General features: G+C 46.4%; 1 protein-coding gene across 1 annotated transcript in view; it reads left to right on the forward strand.

Annotated features, from left to right (window-relative positions):
- Positions 1-327: 327 nt before the first annotated feature.
- The window catches only part of EEPD1 (endonuclease/exonuclease/phosphatase family domain containing 1), a 114,602-nt gene continuing 89,610 nt past the window's right edge, over positions 328-25,319 (forward strand). The window contains exons 1-2 of the mRNA XM_058528208.1: positions 328-802; positions 1,250-2,317. Of these exons, the coding sequence (XP_058384191.1) occupies positions 1,440-2,317 (878 nt within the window). The 5' untranslated portion in view covers positions 328-802; positions 1,250-1,439. The remainder of the gene's footprint in view (positions 803-1,249; positions 2,318-25,319) is intronic.

Genomic DNA, 25,319 nt, shown 5'->3' on the forward strand with positions numbered 1-25,319 from the left:
CCCCTGCAGTCCCTAAATCCCTCCTCTGCGCTCCCGGGGCACGCCCCCTCCCGCCATGGCCCCGCCTCCGCGCTCCCAGGTTCCACCTCCGCGCCCACGAGCTCGGGCCCGCCCCGACGTAGCACGGCCTCGCCTCTCGCCCTCCCGGGCCCCGCACCCCACCCCCTCGCGTCAGGCCCCGCCCCCGCTCTCCGTGGCCCCGCCCCTCGCACTCCAGGGCCACGCCCCACGCTCTGGGGTCCGCTCTCCCGGTCCCGGCCTCGCGCTCGGGCCCCGCCCCCACGTGCCATCGGGAGTCCCGGGGAGGAGTTCCCGCGCGGGAGGAGGCGTGGCCGTGGTGCCGCCGGAGGCGCGGGCAGCGCGGCCGGGACTTTGGCTTTGACACGGACGGCGAGCGGGAACCGTGGCGCTGGTGCTGGGCAGTGGACGTGGTTCTGGCGGATCCCACGTCCGAGTCGGGCGTAGGACTTTTGCCTGGAGCAACGCAAGTGGGGAGACGCGGCTAGTCCTGGTGCAGCCGCAAGACTTGGTGCAGCCGCGGCGGCCGGATCTCGCCGCCGGTGCCGCCTCCGCGCAGCCCTGCAGCTCCTGCCGGCTGTGGGAGAGAGACTGGGAGAGTTTCTCCCGCAGGAAGAGCCGGGACGCGCGGCCCGAGGCGGCGTGGGCGGGATCCCGCGGCCTGGCCCCAGACCCGCACTCGCGCGGGCACCAACTGGTGGCAGGGCGCCCGCGCTGTCCCGGGCCGGGCTCAGGCTTCGGGGCTGCAGGTGGAAGAAGGACGCCCCGGGGGAGCCGCCGAGAGGTGGGGCGCGGGGACCAGGGGCGGGTCAGGTGGGGGTCGATAAACCCTTTCTCCGCGCTGGCACTAGCGAGGACGGAATTCCCAAGTTTCAGGTGGCGCTGAGTGTCGGGCGTGGGGGATGCGCCCTCCCTCTGCCCACGCCCAAGTAGGGGCGAGCGAAGTGGGGAGCTGGCCGCAGAGCTGCGAGGGTTGAGAGGTATGGGCTGACGGGGATAGGTCTCTTTCCAAGAGAAGCAGCTCATAGCCTTTTTGGACCCCACCGTGATAAAAACTGGACCTCTCCAGAGGACAGTCCACATGGGCCAGACTCATTGTGTGTGCGTGTTCAGGGGTTCACAGACAGCTAGCAGCGCAGGACTCCTGGTTAAGAACTCCCGTTCTAGGTAGGGAGTGCTAATGCAAACTGATGAACTGATTCAATCGATTTTTGTGTTTATTGTTTTCCAGGTGACGGAGTGAAAGGTACTTTTGGACGCTCTGGGCATGGAGACTTAGTGTTTGTCTGTGGTAACCGTTTCGTCCCCTGAGTCCTGCACCTTTCCCTCTTCTGTGCCTGTAAGGTCTACTGGGCTTCCTTTCTAACAGAGAGTTATTCTGCGGTGGTGAGGCCTTCCTGGGCCCCTGATCCTGACTGGCCATGGGGAGCACCCTGGGTTGCCACCGCTCCATCCCCCGGGACCCCTCGGACCTGTCTCATAGCCGCAAGTTCAGCGCGGCCTGCAACTTCAGCAACATTCTGGTGAATCAGGAGCGGCTCAACATCAACATGGCCACGGAGGAGGAGCTGATGACCCTGCCTGGGGTGACGCGTGCGGTGGCACGCAGCATCGTGGAGTACCGCGAGTACATCGGTGGCTTCAAGAAGGTGGAGGACCTGGCACTGGTCAGCGGCGTGGGCGCCACCAAGCTGGAGCAGGTCAAGTTCGAGATCTGCGTAAGCAGCAAGGGCAGCTCCGCGCAGCACTCTCCCAGCTCCTTGCGGCGGGACCTGCTGGCCGAGCAGCAGCCTCACCACCTGGCCACCTCCGTGCCCCTCACCCCGCGTGTCAACATCAACACAGCCACCCCGGCTCAGCTCATGAGTGTGCGAGGCCTCACGGAGAAGATGGCCGTCAGCATCGTGGACTACCGCCGCGAGCACGGACCCTTCCGCAGCGTTGAGGACCTGGTGAGGATGGGTGGTATCAATGCCGCCTTCCTGGACAGGATACGGCACCAGGTGTTTGCCGAGAGGTCCAGGCCCCCGTCCACCCACACCAACGGGGGCCTGACCTTCACCGCCAAGCCTCACCCCAGCCCCACCTCCCTGAGCCTGCAGAGTGAGGACCTGGACCTGCCGCCAGGGGGGCCCACGCAGATTATCTCCACTCGGCCTTCGGTGGAGGCCTTTGGAGGCACAAGGGATGGGCGGCCTGTGCTGAGGCTGGCCACCTGGAACTTGCAGGGCTGTTCGCTGGAGAAGGCCAACAACCCAGGGGTGCGAGAGGTGGTGTGCATGACGCTCCTGGAAAACAGGTGAGGACAGGAACCACCAAGGGTGTTGGGTGTGAAGGCAGCTCTTGCATGGCCTTATCTGTGCATGCAAATGAATGGACTTTTTGCCGGGGTAGGGAGAGGGCAAGAGTAATCAGCGTGTTTGAGGCCCCAGCGAATATTGTCTGACTACAGCTGTCTGGGCTTGTGGCGCGTATCTTGAACGTGGTATATCTGAGATCGATTCATAATTTGGGGGTAAGTGGAGATTGTGTTGGTGTTCTGCTTTGGAGAATGTTGTTGGACTCACAGACTTAGTGGGGTTTACACCAGATCAGGCACTCAGAGCCTGGGAACTATTGCACAGTTGTGCATAGGAGAAAGAGCTGGTTGGATTTTTTTTAATGGGAGGAAAAGTCACATTTGTTTCACCAAATATGTCTATTTGTGTGTGCAGAATCATCTTAAAGACTAGGTATTTGCAAACACATACACTGTGTATATTTACCAAAATGCTGTGAATGAATCACTCTTCATTCTTTTTCCTTATTTAGCCTGAAGTTGGTTTTCAGGCCCACAATTGCAGCCCCAAATGTATGTAACCTCTCCTGTCCCATAGCTAGGAAAGGTCAAGCTGGTGTGTGGTGAATATTGGCCAGATTTTCCCATTTGAACCACAAGAGAAGAGACTTGTAGGATGGGCTCTTACCACAGAGTGTTTACATTATTCACATCACTGCTCTCTGTAGGAACTTCCGTTTACCCCTCATAAAACACATCAGTACTATTGTAGCAGTAACTCCTGCTGTTAGTAAAATAGTGTATTGTATAATGTAATCAGCTTTGGGAAGGAAAGAAATATTTTTAATGTCCCTTCCGGGTCAGAAATCCTCTGATCCTGGTCTCGAGGGATTTTTGCCCTGTCTCCTGCCAGAGGTGCAGTATATTTGTGGCCACTTGCTGCTTTTCTTTGCTCTGGGTTGCTGGTGAGGCTGGCGGGGCAGCAGTTTGGTCACATGAAGTGAGTTCTCAGCAGGAAATCACAGTACATTGTGGCAGAGCATCAGGATAAATGAGTGAAGAGAAAACCAGGTCACAGCGTTACCCTTGCACCGTCCCAGTGGCATGCTCTTGTCACTCAGGATCGAGGGACCGTGCACCAGGTCAGAGAATTGGACCAGGGGAGCCTGTGAGCGCTCTTCCCGCACTGCCATGTCCTCTGTTTTGCACTATAACTCACTCCTTTTGTGAAATCATCTTGTATACAGGTGAGAACTGGACTGAGTTCTGGGAGATATTTATCAGGAATGGTTTGATAATTGTTCTCTTCATGCACAGCAGCATGGGTGCATGTATGGGAAAGGGGAGGGGAGAGATGACTGTTTAATTCCTATCATGAGTTTTCTTTAAGGGTTTGAAGGGTGGAGGGGGATGAATCAGGATCTGAAGTTGCCCCAGTGGGAATGACAGACTGGGCAGCCTTTGCCCGTTTACTCTGATAGTGATTTTCAAGTGTGGTCTCTGGGCAGTATCAGTGACTGACTCAGAAACTCTGGGTTTCTGTGTTTTCACACGCCCTCTGGATGGTTCTGATGCACACTAAAGTTTGAGCTCCATTGTACTATGTTTCGGGCAATCAGCTGTCCCTGTGGGTTGCTCTGTAAGTACCTTCCCCTGTACTGGCCGTTCTGACAAGGTCAGTGAACCCACTCAGAGCTTTCCAGGTATTATGTTTTCTTTGATTGTTCTGATTATCCTTGTAGTTACTTAATCATATGATGTTCTTTCTGGCCAGAGTTTGAGGAGCTTAGCTTCCAGAACAGATGAATGTGAAGGGCAGAAAATGGGAGCGTGAGCAAAAGACAGCCAGCCTCAGAGTGGGCTCCATCTGAGTGCAGACCTGGGGCAGCCAGGGGCGCACTGAGGAAGAGTGCTAGCAACTCTCGTCCAGCGTGGAGCTAGGATTTGTCCTGGTGTTTCTTTGGATTTCCTAAAGGGATGATGGTTTGTTGAAGACATTTAACTGCTGTCCTCAGGCAAGAGTTCTGGAAGAGCTTACCCAAACCCTACCGGGTAGGGTGTAGAAGGGAACACCAGGGAAGGTGACCTGCATCTGTCACGTTTCTCACACTTGGCCACATGTGTTGTCCTGTGGGTTGGTGGTTCCTGTTGTCTGTTCACTATGTGTTCAGTGTTCTGGGCACTCGTAGCACCTTGTTAGTGTCTGGCAAACACTAATTAATAGGCTTAGGGCCTGATCCCCTGCAGAGGTGGAGTGGGTCCATTTGCCTGTGTGATTGTCCTAGGGCACCAAAAGATGGCTGGCTGTGACATAGTGGATCACGTGTCCTCAAAACAGCAGTGCACATTCTCCAAGAGCTGTGTGTTCATCCTGATTCACAAAAATCTCTTGCATTCCAATTGATCCCTTTATTAGTAAGAGGAAGTCTATTTAGTTTGAGCAAGAATGGAAGCAGGTAATTGTCTGGGTGGCTTTTATTTTCATACATGTATGTATATAATGCAAGAGGTACCTGACTTCTGGATATGCCTTCATATTTTCCAGCAGCTTTCACATTCATTTGATTTCCTTAGTACCTCTGGGAAGTAGATAATGCTTGCTTGTATTAATGATTCTCCATCTCTGGGTGAGGAAACTAAAAGCAAAGAAGTTAAATGATTTGCCTCTTTCCCACAGCTCATCAGTGACTCAGCTAGGAGTAGGACCTGGACCTTCTGACTTTAGACCTGGACTCTTTGCAAGTGTGCTGTTTTGTAAGCATATCACGTTTATCCTGCCTCTTGTTCAGGCATCCCTTGCTCTGGCTAATCAAGGGCACTTGCCAAATTGTGTGCTGGTCACATTTTCTTAAATTAAGTCCATGGTAAAGGCATTTAAAAACAACACTTAGCTCCACCTCTTCTGTGTTAAATTGGTGAAATTCCCCAACCTTTCCAAGTCTCAGTTTTTCCGTCTGTTAAATGAAGCTAATGAAAAAAAAGGGAAAAAAAAGAAACCCTTGGGCACTTCCTTTTCACAGGGAATAACTGGTTCTTCATTTTCCTTTCTGTGGGTTTGCTTTAGTAGGTGTGTTTTCTTAGACTAAACGGTGCCTATGTGGGACTCGAAAGGGTTAGAGTCCTTTCTTGCCTTGAGATGCTGCTGCATTGGTGGACTGGCATGTGTGAGCTACAAGAAACCGTGCTTTGCATGTTAAGCCTGAGGCAGGACAGCAGAAAGTTAGATAATCATCCAATCACCAGGAGCTTCCAGGGGCATTACACTGTGGCACAGAACTGATGGGTTTCATCAGGTTCCTTTGCCAAATCTCAGTCTTAGGCCATGTTTTTCCTAGTTCAGTATTTATGGAGCAAGACTAAAAGAAGAATGCTTCTGCTAAATATCCTTGCAAAATTTGGTGACAGTCCACATATGGAATGAAGATTGTTTAATTTTAATTTTTTATTTTTTGCTGAGAAGTTGTTCTATTTTGAAAAGTCCCTTGGTTTCTGAAAGCATAAACCCTAAGGGAGCTGACCCATAATCTCCAAAAGAAATGAGGAGTTTTAACATCCCACCTGCTCGTTTTCCCCATGGCCTCCATCAGAAGGAAACATGAGTGTCAAGGTCTTGAGCCTTATAATGGCCTAAGTTTGTTTTCTTGCCACATGTCTGTCTGCAGTATCAAAGCAGAAAGTGAATTAGTGCCTGGCATCATATACTGATTGTGAAAAAAGAGACTAGTTTATCAGGCTTGATTAGTAGGATCAATATGGACACAATCCATCCTGTCGTTTGATTCATTCATTGAAAAATATGTATTGAATAGCTGCTGTGTACATGCATATGGTAACTTCAGGAGTTGGCTTGGCCCTGTTATTTAACAGAGTTAACTAAATGTGAATCGGCTTGTATGGCTCAGCGTCAACAGTCTGGGAAACCCAGATCTTTTGGGGAAACTCACTGAGTGTGATTGATATCTGGTTGTATTTTTCCTGTGTGAATAATAGGCTCATCCTGGGGGATTGAAGGGTGAGTGGATGCAGCAGACATAACATCTGAGGGCAAAATGCCAGCAATCCCCTTAAAGTAGAAATTGTGAAATCCGTTTTGACAGCTGTGGAAACTGAGGTTCAGAGAGATTAAATAGCATCCGTGTGGCATTCAGAAATGTAGATGTTGGAGTCAGGATTTGAAGCCAGGCATTTGTCTCATTTCAGACTGGGGAGTGGAGGTATCTCTCTTCCAGAACACTGTGTCCATCTACTGACCCCTGGCCCACCTGCTGTTTCCTCCCTGTCTTGGGTCTTAGGCTGGCCAGGCATTAGGGCTTCACCTAGACTCCTGGGACTGTGTGAAGACCCTGGAGGCCTCTGCTCCCTTCCTGTTTTTGTTCCTCTGAAGGACAAGGCTTATGGCCAGAGGAGTTCCGATTTTCTGAGCCAAGGAGGCCTGGGTCGTTTCCAGAGAGAAAGGTGGTCAGTCATAAGACTGCTGTGGATAAATAAGAGAAGATAGTGTGAATAAGGGGAAGTCCTGGTGTGAGCACAACACAGGGTTTATTTCACCAAACGGAAGATGTTACTTTTGTCTTTCAAGAAAGCTGGGCCCGTTTGGGATCTGATTTAGGGAGTTTGAAAGTATTGATTCTCCCAGGAGATATTCATTCCTTTATTATTCATTCATTCATTCAACAGATATCTTTTGAGCTCTCACTAGGTACCAGGTTCAGTGTCAGGCTCTGGTGTTAAAGTGTAGAACAAGACAAAGTCGGTGCTCTTATGGAGCTTCCATTTTAGGCAGGGAGATGAAGAAGTCGATACGTAGATACATAATTACAGAGAGTGGCGAATGCGGAGGACGATGGAGGCGAGTTGAAGAGAAGTCTGCTGAGGCCTTAGCTGAAAGCTGATGGGTGACAAGCAGTCAGGCATGGAAAAAGTTGGGGAAAAGAGTGCTCCACTAGAGGAACCAGCAGTGCAAAGGCCCAGAGAGTGCTTGTTCCAGACAGAGAGCCAGAGTTCCGGGAGTGGCACGTGGCTGGCGTTGCAGAGGGAGGCAGACGCCAATGGGTGGGGCCTCCAAGGCTCTTATTTCAACAGCAGGAGGAGGCCACAGAGGATTAGAAGCAGAGGTGGATGAATTACCTGTTACCAGGTTGTTCTGGCTGCTGGGGGTTGTGGGGGTTGCTTGGAGTGGGTCCTGGGAGTTGAGTAGAGAGGCTGTTGCAGAGTCAAGGCTAAAAAGGATGGTGACAGGGGAGAAGGGGAAGTGGGTGGAGAGGAGAGGATCTCTTAGAAGCAAAAACTGGAAAGACTTGCCTATGTTTTGGATGTTGTGGGAATTAACCGGGTGGAATCCTAGAAGACAGGCTCCAAGACATTTAAGAAATCCCCGGGCTGACTCGCATGCCTCTGCATTGTGTCGACGTGGTGCAACTTGCTGACTTCACCCCTCCTCTCTCCTGTTGCCTTGCTCTGGACAAGTGTGGGATCTTGGTCCATCTTGGATGGAGAAAGAGGCCTTGTGGTCTCTCCTCTGTGCTGACTGGGCATCTGACAAGGCCACTTACTCTTTAGTATCAATTACATGTAGAACAAGGGCATGTTTGGGGGATTTAGGTAACTATTTTTGTCAAAATACATTTGCATAAATTAAATTCAACATTGATTGAGCACCTGCTCTGTGCCCACTATCTGGTGAGCTCAGTGGCACAGGGAGACCCGGCCCTGTTGGCAGGGAGCTCAGAGTCTCGCCAGGAGACGCGCTTGGAGATACTTACCAGGGCCATGTGTGTTATGGGGGGGGGTGGGGGAGGGAAAGCATAAGCACAGGGATCTGGCACCTGTCTGTCTGGCTCCAGAGGTGTGTGGAGACCTCAGCGTAGAGGAAGGATGAGGGAACAGGACCAAGTCAGGTGATTGAGAAGGAGCTAGTCTGGAGAGGAGGTTGGGGTCTGAGCGGTGAGAGCATGGTGGCCTTCAGGCTGCAAGTCAGTACCCCCCACACAGCTGACAGTGAGGAGTAGGGAGTAGGCAGTTCCCGACACACAGGGGTCCATGCTGGCCCACCGCCCAGGCTTATAATCTGAGTTGTTCCGATGGGGAACATGGCAGGCTCCCACACCACGGTGCCTTCGAGTAGAGAATAGCAGTGAGGTGTGTGCTATTTGTGGTGTGTTATTTTTATTTCAGAATTACCCTGCTTTACAAAAGATTTTGTCCCAGAATTCATTAATAACAATTTCTGCCAATAACAAATAAAATGATGCATTTCTCTAAAATTTGATGTGCTCATCACAGACCCCATGGTCTCTGTGTAGCAATGTACAGCTGAGTAGAAATTGCACACTGATGACTCCTAGCATCAAAACATCCAGGAGATGCCACAGAAATGCCCTGCTCTACCTGCGGGCTTGTAGTCCTCAACAAATATTTAGGAACCTCAGAAACTTACTGAGCCTGTTGGTTACACAGGCCTGGTCTGGACAACAGTTCTTATTGTAATGTTTTGATTGACAGCTGCCAAACAGCTGGATTGCAGTGGGATAGGAACTCTTGGGAGATGTGCTCAGAGTAAACGTTTCATTATAAAGAAAAGTTTTGAATCCTTCTACCAAACTATTGGATAAAGAAAGCCTGGGTTTTCTTTACTGAGTACAGATCCGTAGCTATATTGCTTTGTTGTGTTTCCAACGAGTGCTTGTTTCCTGCGAATTCTATTTTGGTTCAGCCATTACCTGATTAAGCTGTTAAGCTGGGCCTTCAATTGTTTTATCTGGAGGTTGTTGTAGACTCATGAAATGCTGTGCTTCATCCAAGAGAATGTTGTTCACATTGCCCCATTTAAGGCAACTGCGTGCCTTTTGGGTGTGGTTTTATCATGTTCTAGGGACCTGAATCCTGTTTGCTCACCCAAAAGCTGGAGGGTGAAATTGGTACTTCATTTTTCCAGCTTGTGCTAAAAGCATGGTGTCTTGGGAGGTCTCGGATGGATTGTTGTTTTTTACAATACTGATCCAATACTCTATTAAAAAAAAACTTCTGCAGAAAATATTTTCAATAAGCAAATTCAGTCTGACTTAAATTATTTTGCTCTCTCCGTTTTCTTAAACAGGAGAAAAAGTAAAAATTTTGGTGGCTTCAAAGTACTGATGATTGGCATTAGGCCCTGGGCTCATCTGCTGGTAGACTCAGGGCTCCATCTTTCCTTGCTTGGTGCTCGGCCTCTGCAGCTTCAGGTCACTGCGTCGTTTTACTGGTCAGTTGTTTAGAGTAGAGTGGTTCCCAGTCATTTTTAATTTGAGGACTCATTTTAAGAAGTAAAATACTGCATGTCCCTGCCCCCACCTAATGGTGGTTGTATTTTCATGTCCACGAGATAGTAGTAGTTGTACTAAGGAATGAAAGCAGTGATAATTAACGCTGATAATTAACACTGATAATTACTGGGGCTGAGGCCCCAGGCTAAGTATCTTCACATGTGGGTATCATCGTTAGCCCTTTTTTACAGATACAAGAGAGATGGCTCAGGGAAGCTGAGTAACTTTCCCCAGAGTCACAGAGCTTTTTTTTTTTTTTTTTTAAAGTAAGCCAGCGCACTGATATGTGTTTCGGAAGGACCTGCAGTTTTCTTTTGTATTTATTTATTTATTTATTTTTCCCCCAAAGCCCCAGTAGATAGTTGTATGTCATAGATGCACATCCTTCTAGTTGCTGTACGTGGGATGTGACCTCAGCATGGCCGGAGAAGCGGTATGTCGGTGCGCGCCTGGGATCCGAACCCGGGCCGCCAGCAGCGGAGTGCGCGCACTTAACCACCAAGCCACGGGGCTGGCCCTCACAGAGCTTTTAAGTGGTGAAGTTTGGATTATAACCCAAGCAATGAGACTCTAAAGTTTGATGATAAAAAGCTACTCTTGAGTTCACTAATGCTTTTCCATGAATTTGTGTTGTATTCATCAGCCCAGCCTGCGTACTAGATGAGATGCTCTCTTAACCAACTCGGTTTGATAAGTATGCTGATATATAATGATATCATTGTGTATGTGTGTATCTAGTATTTGTCTCTTCAGAGTGGAGCAAGGATATTTGCAAAGCAGTCTGAGTGCAGGATCCTATACTATATTTTTATGACTTTTCAGTCTTTTACTATTGTCTTGCCCACAACTGTTTTGTCAGCAGTTTCTTTAAACAACTTGCTTTTATAGATGCTTTCCAAGCATTCGTCTTAGTTTTCCTAGAAACAACTTCTCTTTCTGCTCACACTCCTATTTCATCAGTTGATGTCACATTTTAGGAGACCATAGTGATGTGTACAGCTGACATAAACAAGTCTGGACACAGCTGAGCCGGAGTAAGCACATGATGCCCCACTTGAAAATGGAAATGCACAGTTGATGCGGCCGGGAGTACTCAGTGTGCCATGGGCATCCATCCCTCAGTGTGTTTTATGAAGGGAATGGGGACAGTCTGGTGGGTCTCTTGAGTAGAGTTTGCTTAGGAGAACATCTGGTGTGTTTTTAAAAACACTAGTACCTGGGCCCGAGTTATATAACTTATGTAGTCTAGCTACAGTATTTGCCGTATATGTATATTGCAGACCCCTGGCAGTAACTGCAGGTTGTTACTGACACACTATTATTTTTTCTAAAAGATTAACTCAAAAATGCAACTAGTTACAAGGCCAAGAGTTCGTTGTCCCAATTCCCACCCCAAAATCTCTTGCAACTTTTAGAAATAAAAGAAGTGAAAGAGTAGTGAGCTTTTTTTTGACTTAAGACCTATACTAGTCAGCATTTTCTTCAATGACGTAGATGGCCTTCTCACGAAACTCATGAATAACTGTAAGCTGGGAGGGATTTAAGCAAGTAGACTGGGTTAGATAGCTTATAAAATACCTGCTGAAGTTTGTAACTCTGCACTGTCTTTTTAAACTGTTTCTGATTTTAATTTTAAAGTTTGATTTTTGTTAATGTTAAATACATGTCCATACATGTGAAACTGCACTAGAGACTATTGTATTGCAGTACACGTGCTGAATTCAGAGTTGATTTGTAATCTTGAATTATGTTTTGATACTTCCAACATGTAAAATAAAAATGCAAGTAGTCGTTAGATATTGTTAGTTTCAATTTAGAAATAAAAGTTGCTTCTATCTTTTAACTTTTGGGTAAATTTAATTGAAGAGCATCTGAGATTATAAAATGTTTGTTCAAATGTTACCATTTGCAACCATTTATCTAATCTCTGAAAATCAGGAATTTCTTGTCATTAATCTACCAAAGCAAGGTGTAGGAATAAATTGGCTGATGAGTGCGAGACAAGCCTGCAAGCTCACCCGTAACCCCTGATTTCAAATACACTATTTGTTTTCATCAAAACAGCTGTGGTATTTTTGTTGATTGAGTGTTTTGTAAAGGTTATATATTTAAATATATACATTTCTTCTAAATCACTAAAGTCCCTTCCAACCCTGAGGCTTTTTCCACAGAGAGGGAAGATGATCACTATTTCTACAAATAACCTTCAATTCTGAGAAGGAAAAGTGGTTGTTGCCATAAGTAAGACGCGTATTAGTTTGCTAGTGCTACCATAACAACATACCACAGGGTGGGTGGCTTAAACAACAGAAATTTATTTTCTTACAGCTCTGGAGGCTGGAAGACCAAGATCAAGGTGTCAACAGGGTTGATTTTCTTCTGAGGCCTCTCTCCTTGCCTTGTGGATAGCTGTCATCTTCCTGTGTCTTCACGTGATCCTCCCTTCATACCTTTCTGTGTCCAAATTTCCTCTTATAATGACACCAGTCATACTGGATTGGGGCCCCTCTAATGGCCTCCTTTTACCTTAATTACCTCGTTGAAGACCCTGTCTCCAAATACAGCCACATTCTGAGGTATTGGGGGGGATCAGGACTTCAATATGTGACTTTTGGGGGACACACTTCAGCCCATAACAAGATGGTGTAAGAAAAATTGTCCAGGGGCTGGCCCGGTGGTGCAAGCGGTTAAGCGGTTAAGCGCGCTCCACTGCGGTGGCCCAGGGTTCCCTGATTCAGATCCCGGGCGCACACCGACGCACCGCTTCGCAAGCCATGCTGTGGCGGCGCCACGTATAAAAAGTGGAGGAAGATAGGCACGGAGGTTAGCCCAGGGCCAGTCTTCCTCAGCAAAAAAAGAGGAGGATTGGCAGATGTTAGTGCAGGGCCAATCTTCCTCACACACAAAAAAAAAAGAAAAAAAACTGTCCAAGGACTTCCTTCTTGGCTATTTGTGAGGAACCTGCTCCTCTGGGTTTTTCCTAGCGAGATGATAATTTCAAGGTATTTATTTAACAGTGTAAATGCTAGAGAAACCTGCGTTTGAGTTCCTGGAGTGACAGTCTGCTTGACAAGAGGAACTGCTTTCTTGCTGGGCCACAGCAAGTATGGACCAGCCCTTAGGGGCTGGGATTTGTTTCCCTTGAACTTCTCTGCTTCCAACTTGCCATTCCTTGATTTTCTCCTGAAACAACAGCAGTGATCTGAAACCTTCTACGCACCCCGCCAAGGCAGCAGCTCCACTTTGCCAGCTTCCTTGCTTGCCCTTGGCTACAAGTAATGGTGACACATGAGTTTGTCTACCCTTTAGAATTTGGTGCTCTTTAGAGTTGTTGTGGAAAGGTGAGATTCAGAGGGACCACTATGAAGCCAACTCGAGTCAGGCTTTCCCTGACTTGTGTTGTTAGGCAGCCCAGCTGTGGGCTCCCCTGTCCGCGTGTTTCCCGTCCCGTAACAGTCACTGTTGTAAATGCCTGTGTGATGCCGTCTGCGCTCGTAGACTGTACATACAGCCCTGTTTCAACACGATAACACTCAGGAATTTGTGGAAAGAAGAAATGACTGCTGACATTTATTGACTGTTTACTTTGCCACAAGTGCTATTGTTAAGCCTTTTATATTCATTAACTAACTTAATCTTCACACCATCCCAGTGAGATAGGTAAAGTATCCCCACCTTACACATAAGGAAACTTATCTGAAAGAATTTAAGTAAACTTGCCCAAAGTCACATAGTTGCTGAGTGTGGAGCAGAAATTCAAAGCCAGGCAGAATTACTCAGAGCCCAAACTCTTTTACATTCAGAGGAGATAAGACCTGGAGATAGGACTGGGAGATTAAGAAAGGGGACAGTGTTTCCTAGCCTTTTATATCTAGAAAGTATGACAAGACAAATTTAATTGGGGGATGCTCTCTGGAGTGGGTCCCAGCTGGCGCTTCAGGAAATCATCTGATTCTGTCATCCAGTGAGGTCAGGAATGTGGGTCTTCGGGGTACTGGATTTTTAAAAAATTGAGATATAATTTTTTTACCATGCAGTTCACTCCTTTACAGTGTTCAGTGGTTTTTAGTATATTCACAAAGTTGTACAAACCTCACCCCTATTTCAGAACATTTCATCACCCCAAAAGGAAACTTCATACCCATTAGCAGTCACTCGCCTCCTCCTAGCCCCAGGCAACTACTAATCTGCTTTCTCTTTCTATGGATTTGCCTATTCTGAATATTTCATATAAATGGAATTATATAATATGTGGCCTTTTGTGTCTGGCTTCTTTGATGTAGCGTAATGTTTCAAGGTTCATCCATGTTGTAGCATGTATATTTCTTTTTTTATGGCTGAGTAATATTCCATTTATTGACATACCACATTTTCTTTATCCAGTCATCAGCTGATGAACATTTGGGTTGTTCCTACTTGTTGGCTATTATGAATAATACTGTTATGAACATTTGTATACAAGTTTTTGTATGGGCATATGTTTTCATTTCCTTTGGGTATATACCTAGGAGTGGAGTTGCTGAGTCACGGGGATTCTATGTTTAACATTTTGAAGAACTGCCAGACTTTTCCACAATGGCTGCACCATTTTACATTCCCACCTATTGCTCCACATCCTCTCCAACACTTGTTGTTGTCTCTTTTTGGTTATAGCCATACTGGTGGGCGTGAAGTGGTATCTAACTAGAGGTTTGAGTTGCATTTCCCTAATGACTAATGATGGTGAGCATCTTCTCATGTGTTTATTGGCCATTTGTATATATTTTTTGGAGAAATGTCTATTTAGATCTGGGTGGGCTGTTTTCACACCTGCTTCCAAGCTTATGAAATACAAGATATCTTTGTGCTGACTCCCTTTTCATTCCGTATTCCCCCTCTTCCTTGCCCCTTAGTCATGGGGTCATTATACTGGGGCCTAACCTAGAATAATTGCTTTGTAATAGAAAAAAATGTCCACCATCCTACAGAAACAAACCCCCTCTCTGGAAAGGAAGCTGGAGAATTCCATTTGGTGTGCTTCCTTATTCTGGCTGGAGCTATCTGTTTGCACGGGACTTTTAACACTGTCTTTGAGAAGTGCTTGGTATCCTCTGATTTTCACATTTAAATTATGTGTTTTGGATGGAACTTGAGCACTTTTTATCCAAAGCCAAAATGTAACGAACGGTGTGCCAGAATTTACAATGAGAGGTGAGCTTCGGATAGTTCATGACAATATCTGCAAATCACAGGGCCCTGGGCCAGGAAAGAACCTTGAAGGAGCACCTTCCACAAGAGTCTGCCTAAGTCATCACAGATAAATGAAATTATATATATGTTATTTATTTCCTTATTCCTTTGAACCCAGCTGTGGAGAGTTGAGTCATTGTACTCTTTATTTTATGACACCCTGTCATCAATCAATACTAGGTGCCACTTCTGTTTGGTTTTATTTAAAAAACATCTTTTCTTCTTCATCCCCATTGCCATTCATCTCCCTCCCATAGATTCCCAGTGCAAAGTGTTAAATATACGTCCTTAGATATATCTTTGAAAAAGGCAGTGTTTTTAATCTACAAAAGCCTTGTGTTTTTATGGTTTCCAGCTAGTTCTTTGCTCCTGACTTCTGCTGAGTCATTGGCCATGTGCAAGGCTAGGTGCCACATGTACCTATCCATCCACAGGTGATGGCAAACCAGGCTGCCTCGGGCTCCCTGCTACCAGGGAGGCTAGCATGGCCTGCACATGCTTTTCAGCCATTTGGATTTCCCCTTTGGGGAACAACTTTTCTCAACTTTTGTCCATTTTATAAAATTTAAAATTGCTTGTATTGTTTGTTGTTTTTAGTTGCTTTCAAAGTTAATGCACATTCTAGATGCCAGTCCCCTTTTTGGTCTCAGAGATTTTTAAAGCTCTTCTCCCAGTTTAACACCCCCAGTTAACTTTGTCTTTGGTGCCCCTCATGTAACAGAAATTCTTAATTTTGAGGTCAAATCTACCATTTTCCTTTTTTGATGCTGTTTAACAAATCCATCTCACCCCAAGTTCACTCTTACGTTTTCCTCTATCTTCTTAGTTTTATAGTTATCTTTCACATTTAAGTTTTTAGTCTATCTGGAATTTACTTTTGTGTAGGTATGAGGTAGAGATCCCAGTTTATTTTTTTCAATTTTCCCAGTACCATCTACAAACAGTTTATTGTTTCCTCACTGACTTGGGTTGCCACCTTTGTCATGTGTGCATCAAGTTTAGTGGTCTGTCCCTGTGCTTCTGGTGCTGTTCTCACACTGTTGTCAGTGCTGTGGCATCTGGTCAGGTGAGTCTCCTTCCTTGTTCTTCTACTTAAAAATTTCCCTAACTATATAAATTTTAGAGTTTATCAAACATCCTGTTGGGATTTGATTGGAATTGCATTGACTTTATAGATGATGTTTGAGAAAATTTGATGTCATTGCAATATTAAGTCACTGTTTCCTTGAACATCTATATTTCTTCAATTGTCTTCTTTTGGAACTTTTAATAGAACTTAACATATTTTTCTATGAACGTCCTGTGTATTCTTTGTTAGGTTAAACTTTAGACACTGTGATTCTCTGTTTTTAAAATCCCCAGAGACTGAAGTTCCGTAGTTTTGCTCTGTTACTCATTCCGGTGTTTAACTGTCCTTCTTATCACCGTACTCTTCCTCTACCCACTGTACGTCCTTTATTTGTAATTTAGCCCCATTTTTCTAAATCTTTCTAAATTTTACTAGAAGTAAAAACCAGCCAGTGAGAACCTCTTTGAGGCTCTCTCTATACATTTGTAGATCTCAATTCAATCTCCTTCCACCATATATTCTCATTCTGAATAATTTTAGTTCATTTTGCCTTTCTCCATGATTCGTATTTTTCAAGCATAAATCAGTTCTCTCACTGTACCCTAACCTCAGATTATCTTTCTTGTATGAGTAGATATACAAATATGAGTGGACCCGGCAGAAGAGCCAAAACACCATGCCGCTGGCTTAAAACAAACAAACCGAAAAAAGAAGTAGTGACCTTAAATTATAAATGCTTAAATTTAAAATTAATTTATTTGTGCAGAACAGCTCTAGCCATGAGTCAGACTTTATTGTAGGTCATATGTGAGATCAGAGACCTTGGAATTATCTTTTATAGTTCAAACATCATTTATTGAGTCTTGTTTTTGCAAATCTTTTTTGCTTCTCACGTGTCCATGGATCCTGTGTGTCTGACCACAGACATGTCTGTACCTGCCCCTACCCACAGAGTGTCTGGGTATGTGTGAGTTATAAATATGCCCATCTTTTTAAATAGATCTTTCTCTTTAGTGTTAATTGCTTCTGTGCTTCTTCCACTTTCTCAGTGAGCAGGTAGAGTTGGGAGGACCTGTATGCAGTTGGCTGTACACTGCCTTCTAACTAATTATTTGTGAGCTCTCCTCTGTAGTTAGTTTCAGCCAAGCCCAATGGTACCTGGCATCTGATTTCACCTAAAAGCAACCCAGGTGAAAATTAGAAATTTCTTTTTCTATAACCAGGTTTCCAAATGACCTGGTGGCTACTAAGGTCAGATCCAGGTGCCACGATCTTGGTCTTTTGCATAGTTCAAGGCCAAACTGTGAAGTTTGTTTTTGGTGTCAAAGTAGGGACCTTTAGTCCTGATATGAAACATTTAAAATATACAAAAAATATAAATAATACTTGGGCCCTTTCCCCCTCTTGTCAGTGCATTTTACTTTCTTGAGGATCCAGAGCCTTTATATCCCACTGTCATTCTTTTAGATCCCCCCAACCCACCCCTTCTGTGCTTGCAAAATTTCCTTCCTTATGAGACTTGGTGGGCAACAGAGTCCACCGCCCACAGGGAAAGCTGGAAATGCGAAGGCTGTCTTTCCTAGCATCCTTTGCAGCTAGGGCCTGGGCTCTGCAGGTTGGTGTGTCTATTCTAATCTCTGAGTTGGGAGATGGTGGCACTAACAGCTCAGGGACTATAAGTCACTCACTCTGGCTGTGGGGACAGTTTACACAGGATGGCGTCCCTGGGATGGCAGAGACAGTGTGACTGTGGCGGTGAGTGGTGTCCATGGCTGGCGCTGTGGGCTGCACAGGCTCCAACATCAAGGGCTTGGCATTGCGGCAGTGGGGTCCTTGTCACCCCACTTCTGGGGCTTGTTTGCCTTCTGTTCCTGTTGGCCTACCCTAGCTCCTTAATATCTTTTGAATGAAGTACCTTTCTGCTTAAAGCAGCCAGTGTTGGTTTCTGTCTCTTGTAATTAAGAATCTTGACTGATTCACCCTGATATATAGGCCCTGGACCACTGGTTTTAAAACTCTTTCTTAGCCAAGGAAACCTTTTCTTAAATGAAATCTCATGGGGAAGCACAGCACATAGAGCCAATAAATGGGGAACTCGGGGTTAGGGGCCTAGGAGGGGCCTCCACTACACAAAGCACAGTTGAAACCCACCACCCTAGACATTTTCTGATCCCAGGTCAGTCACTGCCTCCCTGCCTGTGTTACCCAGGCCCTGTTCACTGCCAGGCGGTGGCAGCCACTGGACGAGCAGAGGGTGGTGTTTGCTACTGGTTCGTCATTGGTTTGTGTTTTCAGAGCCCTTCATGTGCTATCCATTTCCTCCAAGACCCTGGCCTTCTCTGTACCTTCTGATGGCTTTTCACCAGGTGGTTGGTCACCAGGTCTGGCCCGTGTCCAGACCCTGCCCAAGTCTGGATACCTGTATCAAAGGACATTTGTTACATGTCTCTCTCAGAGTCATCTTCAAAACACATATCCATTTTTAAGATTAAAAAACTTAGCAGTCAACTAACCAGCAAGGGCTGAAATTTGCCCCCACATGTAAAGAAGGATGTGCTTTAGAGCAGGGTCACTCAACCTTGGCAATTTTGACTTTTTAAAAAAATTTTCATTTTGAGGTGGTTATAGATTTACATTCTGTTGAATTTTGAGCTAGATAATTCTTGGTTTTAGGGGCTGGCCTGTGCATTATAGGATGTTTAGCAATATCCCTGGCCTCTACCCACTAGATGCCAGAAGCACCCTCCTTTTCCAGATGTGACAACCAAAAATGTCTTCAGAAATTGCCAAATGAATGTCTCCCAGGAGGCAAAGTTGTTCCCTGTTGAGAGTCACTGCTCTAGAGCCATTCATAAGGAAGGCACAGAGTGGTATGACCACTGTGGGGACCGGGTCTCGGCCTCGTTGATTTTCCTTGGCTTCAGTAGAAGTGCTGGATGCTGGGGCCCAGGCTGGTCAGGGAAGGGGAAGCCAGAGGGGTGAGAGGGAGGCTGCTTCTTCCCGATGAGGTTGAAGAAGTGTGGGTGACTTCTTGCAGCTGGAGAGCTGGGGGACAGAGACTGGGACATGTACAGTTTCAGCCATGGAGTGTGTGGCGTGGGTGGAGCTGGTGGGATGTGTGTAGAGTAGAAGGCAGGGCCAAGGAGGTGAGGCCCAGGGCCCCCTCTGCGCCCCTACCCCTTGCTGGGAGTACCGAGAAAAGGAGGAATTTAGGAGCCACAAACTGATCCACCTCCCTGGTGATGAGGGTGAGCCCGGGATTGGTTGGGGTTGGGGATGTGGGAAGGGCAGGGAAGTTAAACAGAGACCCCAGGGTAGGAAGTTTCCTAAAGAGGAAGGCCTTTGGGGATGGGATCCGGGGGAGGTTGGTGCGTTTCCTGGACGGCAGATCCCTTCAGGAGTGACCTGGAGAGAATCCGCTCCCTCACACGGCCAGGGAGTGCAATTTGGAGAAGGAAAGAAGAGGTAGGGTCACTTATTCCTGGGCCTCGTTTTATAGTAAAAAAAAATTGGGTCTCATGGGAGCCCGGTGAATTCAGCAAGTTCTCTTATGCGATGGCTATTTGAATAAAATTATTTCTGTTTGGATGCTGGGAGGTACCACTCTTACAGTTGTGAACGTGTAGGGGAAATATTAGCAGGGTTGGAGATACTCACATGTTAGTGTTTGTACTTCGGTAGGGGAGGTTATAATTTTTCCTTAGTAATGACCCCCTTAAAATAAAAATGAAAGCTTAGTTGAAATAAAGCATTATATTTTGCATACAGAGTAACATCTCAAAAAGATAATTGTATTTGACTTTAGATCATGTTAACTTGATATGTGTTTGATTCTGTTATAAATAAAATCCTAAATAAACTGCTTATGCCTAAAAGCAGAATAGATCATTTTTGGTGAGGAAAAAGAGGTGGGAGGGAATTAGCATATGGTATAAAATTGTACAACCTAAAAATAAAACTGCCTGGTTCTCATCAAGCAGCTTTTAGGTTCTTTGATTGTCATTAAGTGGAAGAAAAATAATAAATCCAAAAATGATTAAATATATTTTGACTTACAATGTTATTGCATAAATTTTTAGAGACAGAGAGTGCATCAGTGGTTGGGGCAAGAGGTAAGAAGAGGGAGTGACTGCAAGTGGGCACTAGAAAATTTTTTGAGGGGACTGAAGTGTTCTAAAACTGGATTGTAGTGATGATTGCACAACTATAAATTTACCAAAAATCATTGAATTATACACGTGCAATGAGTGGATTTTATGGTATGTAAGTTCTACTTCACTAAAGCAATCAAAGAATTATTGCTCTATGCTTTAGATGACATCTTATTTGACTTCTCTGCAGTTTTTATGTCTCTTTGTTTCATTAGTCTTTTCAACAAGTGTCTGACTTAAGTCATTTAAACTCCTTGTGCCTCATTTAGTGTCTGACTTAAGTCATTTAAACTCCCTGTGCCTCATCTACTTCTGGAAAATGGGGGCGATAGTGCACCTTTGGGACAAGTAACCGAATTCATAAGTTTAAAGCACTTATAGCAGCCCCTGGTTCCTAGTATTGGTGTCACCATCATCATCATCATCATCATCATCGTTATTCATGGCTATTACCACTTTCCTCTCTATCTTGGCCTGGCTCTGGCCCAGGCCTACAGCAGAGCCTCCCACCCCTCCTCTCCACATGCTGCAGTCAGAGTGCAACTTCTAAAAGGAAAACCTAATCTTTCTGAAAATGCTGCTATAGGTCGTTCCCTACAGTGCTTTAGATAGATTCCAGACTCCCCCCTCCCACATACTGTGGCCCCTTCTTTGTCTCCCACCTCATCTCAAGTTCTCCCGCCATCTCTCAGCCGTTGATGCTCCTGCCACTCAGGAATTCTTCCAATTCCCCATCTGCGCTCTTCCTGGAATAGTCTTCCCTCCCTTTTTCTTCCTGTAGGTGCCAGAATCCACGCTGCTTCTGGGGAAGCCCGCCTGGAGCTTGTGTGAGGTCCTCTCAATTTGGGGCTCCCCAGCAAGTCCTTTGGAATTGTAATTACTGTAATTACTTGTGTACCCACCATGAGCTCCATGTGGTAGCGCACCCCTTCCTGCTCCATGCTGGTCGTAGCTTCCAGCACGGTGCCTGGCACTAGGTCAACAACCCTTGAAGATCAACTGTGTCTCTCAAGTCTTGACTTGCCTTCCTGTTTTAATTGCCCCGGGAAATCACTTGACCCAAGAGCCTGTTCTGTTAATCGTAGAAGCCTTCAGCTTAGAACCCTTTCCCGCTTTGGGTCTTTGCTCAAGGGAAAACTCCTTTTTGTCTTCCAGAGGTTTGACTTAAACTAGAAAAAAGAGATTATGGCCTTGCCATTATACAGGATGGCACTTTTCCAAGGGGAAGATCCTTTCTCCATCTGATCTCCGAGGCTCTTAAAACCCTAACGTTGGAAATGCTTTCTTTGTGTGGAATAAGAGTTTACCCGTTAACCTTCAGTTCATCCGCAAACCAACTTGTTCCTGTGGAGATCCTCTTTATTTTTTACACACATGTATTTTAAAAATGTATTTCAATAAAGCAGTGTCCCAGTTTTAATCTGAGGGGTTCAGTGGTTTACCTCCCACCCTGGTAATCAGCCTTTCCCTCCCCCACCACTGCTGGCCAGAGGGGCTGGCGATTCCCTGATCTTCTGTTTATGTGAATTTTATCTCATCCTTCTAACATTTCTATTTTAGCTGTATTTTATAATGTGCATAATATTACATTAGTACTTCTCTATAATTTATCAGTAAGTCATATATGTGTGTGTGTGTGTGTGTATTTATGGGCTACATGCTCAGAAATACTGATAGTGCTGTAAGGATGGTTGAGGTGATGATGCATTATTTTAAAAGTAGCAACAGGACTATTGTTGCATAGGAACGTATCTACATGCAGTGGTTAGCAGACTTTAAAAATAAGGAAAAGCTTTTCCTTGAAGGAAATTGTAGGTAGAGCCCCTATATGTACACAGTACAGACACAGATGTAAGTGCTAAGGGCTGGTCCCTGGAGTCCTGACCATTGAACTTCCCCTAACAGTGGTGCTCACTCCTCTTTGTGCTTCACAGTCACCTGGGAGCTTTAAGGACGTTCCCGCACCCGCTTCCACCTCGAGATGCCCTTCCGCTGCCTGGGCTGGGGCCGGGTGCAGGTGTTTTCCCCAGAGCTCCCCACTTGGGTCTGAGAGCAGCAGGTTGAGGCCCACTGCTCCGCAGCACAGGGAGCAATGGCTCCAGGACTCTGACCTAAGGCACTTCCATTCTGGAACTACAGAGCAATAGGAAAGACTCTGAAGACTCTTTTGCACCCAAAATAAATTCATAGATAAAGGAATAGGGTAATTGGCAGGGCATAGGATGCTTAGAACAATTGTGCAACACCTGGAGGAAGTGACATGGGGTAATTCTCCACCTGCACAGTAGGTGTTACAGTCTCTTATCTGATGCCCCATCTGTCTTGTCACTACCAGATGTCACATTCCATTGTACCTTTTTCTACTTGGCCAGATTGGTATTGACAGGGGAGGGCAAAGGTGATGGGGCAACAGCTGTTTTCTTCCTTCTCTGCTTCCTGCCCTGCCCACTCTCTCATTTCCTGTTCTGGGGGTAGTGGAGGAAGAGTGTCCAGAGAGGCCGCAGGGTCTGCCTAAAATCCCCTCCCAGAAACCAGAGCCATGGTGCTGCTCCCCGGCACTGCTGTTGGAATATTGGGGATTCTGTGCTTGTAGCCATAACTGTTAGCTTGTCCTAGACCAGGGTGGGAGGCAGAAGAAACCCCAGACACACTCGGGACACATGCAGCGTGGCTCCCAGGAATTTTGGGCATATCCTACCTTCGAATACTTGAATAGTTTCAGGAGCCTGCCTGTGTCTGCCTGGGTATCTCACTAATGCCAGCTCCTCCTCAGATCCCAGGTTAAAAGCCTTCCTGTGGTAAGCTGGCCAGATCCTGGACAGATGGCTCCTTCGCTGCTCCGTGCCCCCGTGTCTGCCTGGGTATCTCACTAATGCCAGCTCCTCCTCAGATCCCAGGTTAAAAGCCTTCCTGTGGTAAGCTGGCCAGATCCTGGACAGATGGCTCCTTCCCTGCTCCGTGACCCCTGGGATAGTGGGCATCAATCATACATCCGGTCAGTTCTACCCCAAATCTGCCTCTTGCTCTGCAAGCCCTCGCCCCCAGCCCCATCATCATGCCCCTGGCCTCGTGCAGGGGCCTGCCCCTTACTTGTCTCCTGGGCTCCTGCCTCCTCTCACCTTGCTGCCTCCAGAGTGACCTGGACAGTTAAGGCCTGCTTCTCACTCCTGTCACTCTACACCTCCGTTGCCTTTAGCAGCGTTTCCTAAAGTCAGGTTATATAATCTGCAGAATTACCTGGGGTGCTTTTTTGGTGTGGATTCTTGAGCCCACCCAATACCTACTATTATATCTGACGTCTGTGGGCGGGGCCTGGGAAATGTGCATTGGACAAGCTCCCTGGTGATGCTGGTGCAGGCAGAAGTTTGAGGACCACTGAGCAGGGTCCACCGGGTGGTCAGCAGTTACCTGTCCACATGCCCTTTTTATCTTGTGACCTTACCCCTCACCCCCCCAACTCCACTGCCAACCCCGCTGCCCTGACTTCCCCTAGCTGCCTCTGTTTCCTTCCACACTTGGAGGGCCCTGCAGTCAGTGTGGGGTCAGGTGGCCCCTCCTTGCCACTGCTCCCTCCTCATGTCCTGTGCTCATCTCCGTGTCTTGGCAACTATTGAATCAAACTGCCCATCCCAGGAATGACTTTTTTGTAAGCTTCTGAAGATAAGCCATCATATCTTTTCACTGCTGACATCTCACACAACCTGACACGGGAGGCATAAAAAGAAGTTGTGAGTAGAATTTTGCAGGGTAAGAAGCACCTTGAGTTGGCCTTTGTCTTACAGATCCTTCTTGCTCTTAGCCCCCAACCACCCCCTCATTTTAGAGGGAAATGTGAGTACATGCAGAAATACATTGGTGTGGGAGATAAATAAATATGGCAGCAGGGTTAGGAAACTCCCAGAGTTTCTCTTGGTGCCCTGAGACCTCAGCACCACAAACCGGCCGGTAATGAAACTCAAGGCTTCCCTTTTCATAAACTTGTCAGGCACATTTATTTTTACATCCCATACGCTCAGTTCTTTCTCCAGCTCCTTATCTGTCAGTGTTAACAAGGAGGAGGAGGAGAAGGGGCAGGGGGACAGGTCAGTCTTGCCACACAGTGTTAAGCCTTCTCTAATATTGCTGGAAAACAAGGATTCCTGAGACTTTTGCTACCCGATTCCCATCTCTTGTGTTTCTCACCGTTGACTAAAGCCATTGGCAAAAATAAAGATGATTTATAAAATAGGAGCCTGGAGTGTGGGCTTATAATCTATGGTATGATTCTGGCATTTTATCTTAGAAACAAACTTGCACAGGTGTGAGTGGAGTCTGGGTAGGGTTGCACGTTGTTTGTGACAGCAAAGCCTGAAAGCACCCTGCGTGTCCACTGTAACAGACCAGGTCCAGCCACACAGGGAGCTCCCCACAGCTGTAACAGAAGAAGGAGGAGGCTCATGTGGAAAGATCTCCATTCCATATTATTAAGGGGGAAGAGTGAGGTACAGAACAGAACAATATATACGTTTCTGTGGAAGAAAGGGAGAGAAAAATAAGACTGTATATTTGTATTTACTTGTAAATGCATTAAGAGATGCTGGGTAGATATCAAAGATCCAATAAAGCGGTAGTCTGTGATGGGGTACGCATGGGAGACAGGGACGGAGGGTGGGAGCCAGATTTCTCAGTGTGTCTGTAGCATCTTGATTTTTTGAACTATGTGAATATATTACCTTTCAAAAAATATATACAAATAAAAATATCTATAATATGGTTTTAAATGTAGAGTTACATAAACAGACTGATTATTCTTTTGTCATTAAAACCAAACAGGTCGCAGCAGCTTTTGCCCTGTCTGAATTCCCACTGAGCTCTCACACACCTTCCATTTAGTCTTTGCTAAAGGAGGTTGTGGTCTTGCCCAGGGACAAGTTGCTGGAAGTGGGCAGAGCGGGATCAGAACTCCTGATCTGCAACTCAGAGCTTGGTCTGTGCCTTTGTTCAACAGAAGCAAAGAGGTTCCCTCTCTTCAGCAGATGGACACAGGACCAACATGCAGATGCAGACGCTAAAACGGTGCTCGTGAAGTTGAATCCAGCATCTTGGATGGTTCCACCCTTTCAAGTCTTGCTTCACGTCTGTGGATGCCCTTTTGGGTGTCCACCTCCAGTTACGCTCTACTGGTTAGGTCACAATGACCTTTGATCTCTTGCCTCTTCCTTCCCCATGGCCAGCGGTAGCCATGGCGACCCTAGAGCTCTGGTGTTGGTGAGTCAGGGCTGCTTAGGTGGATG

The sequence above is a fragment of the Diceros bicornis genome, chromosome 3 (assembly GCF_020826845.1).
Source record: "Diceros bicornis minor isolate mBicDic1 chromosome 3, mDicBic1.mat.cur, whole genome shotgun sequence".
NCBI classification, from domain to species: Eukaryota; Metazoa; Chordata; class Mammalia; order Perissodactyla; family Rhinocerotidae; genus Diceros; species Diceros bicornis.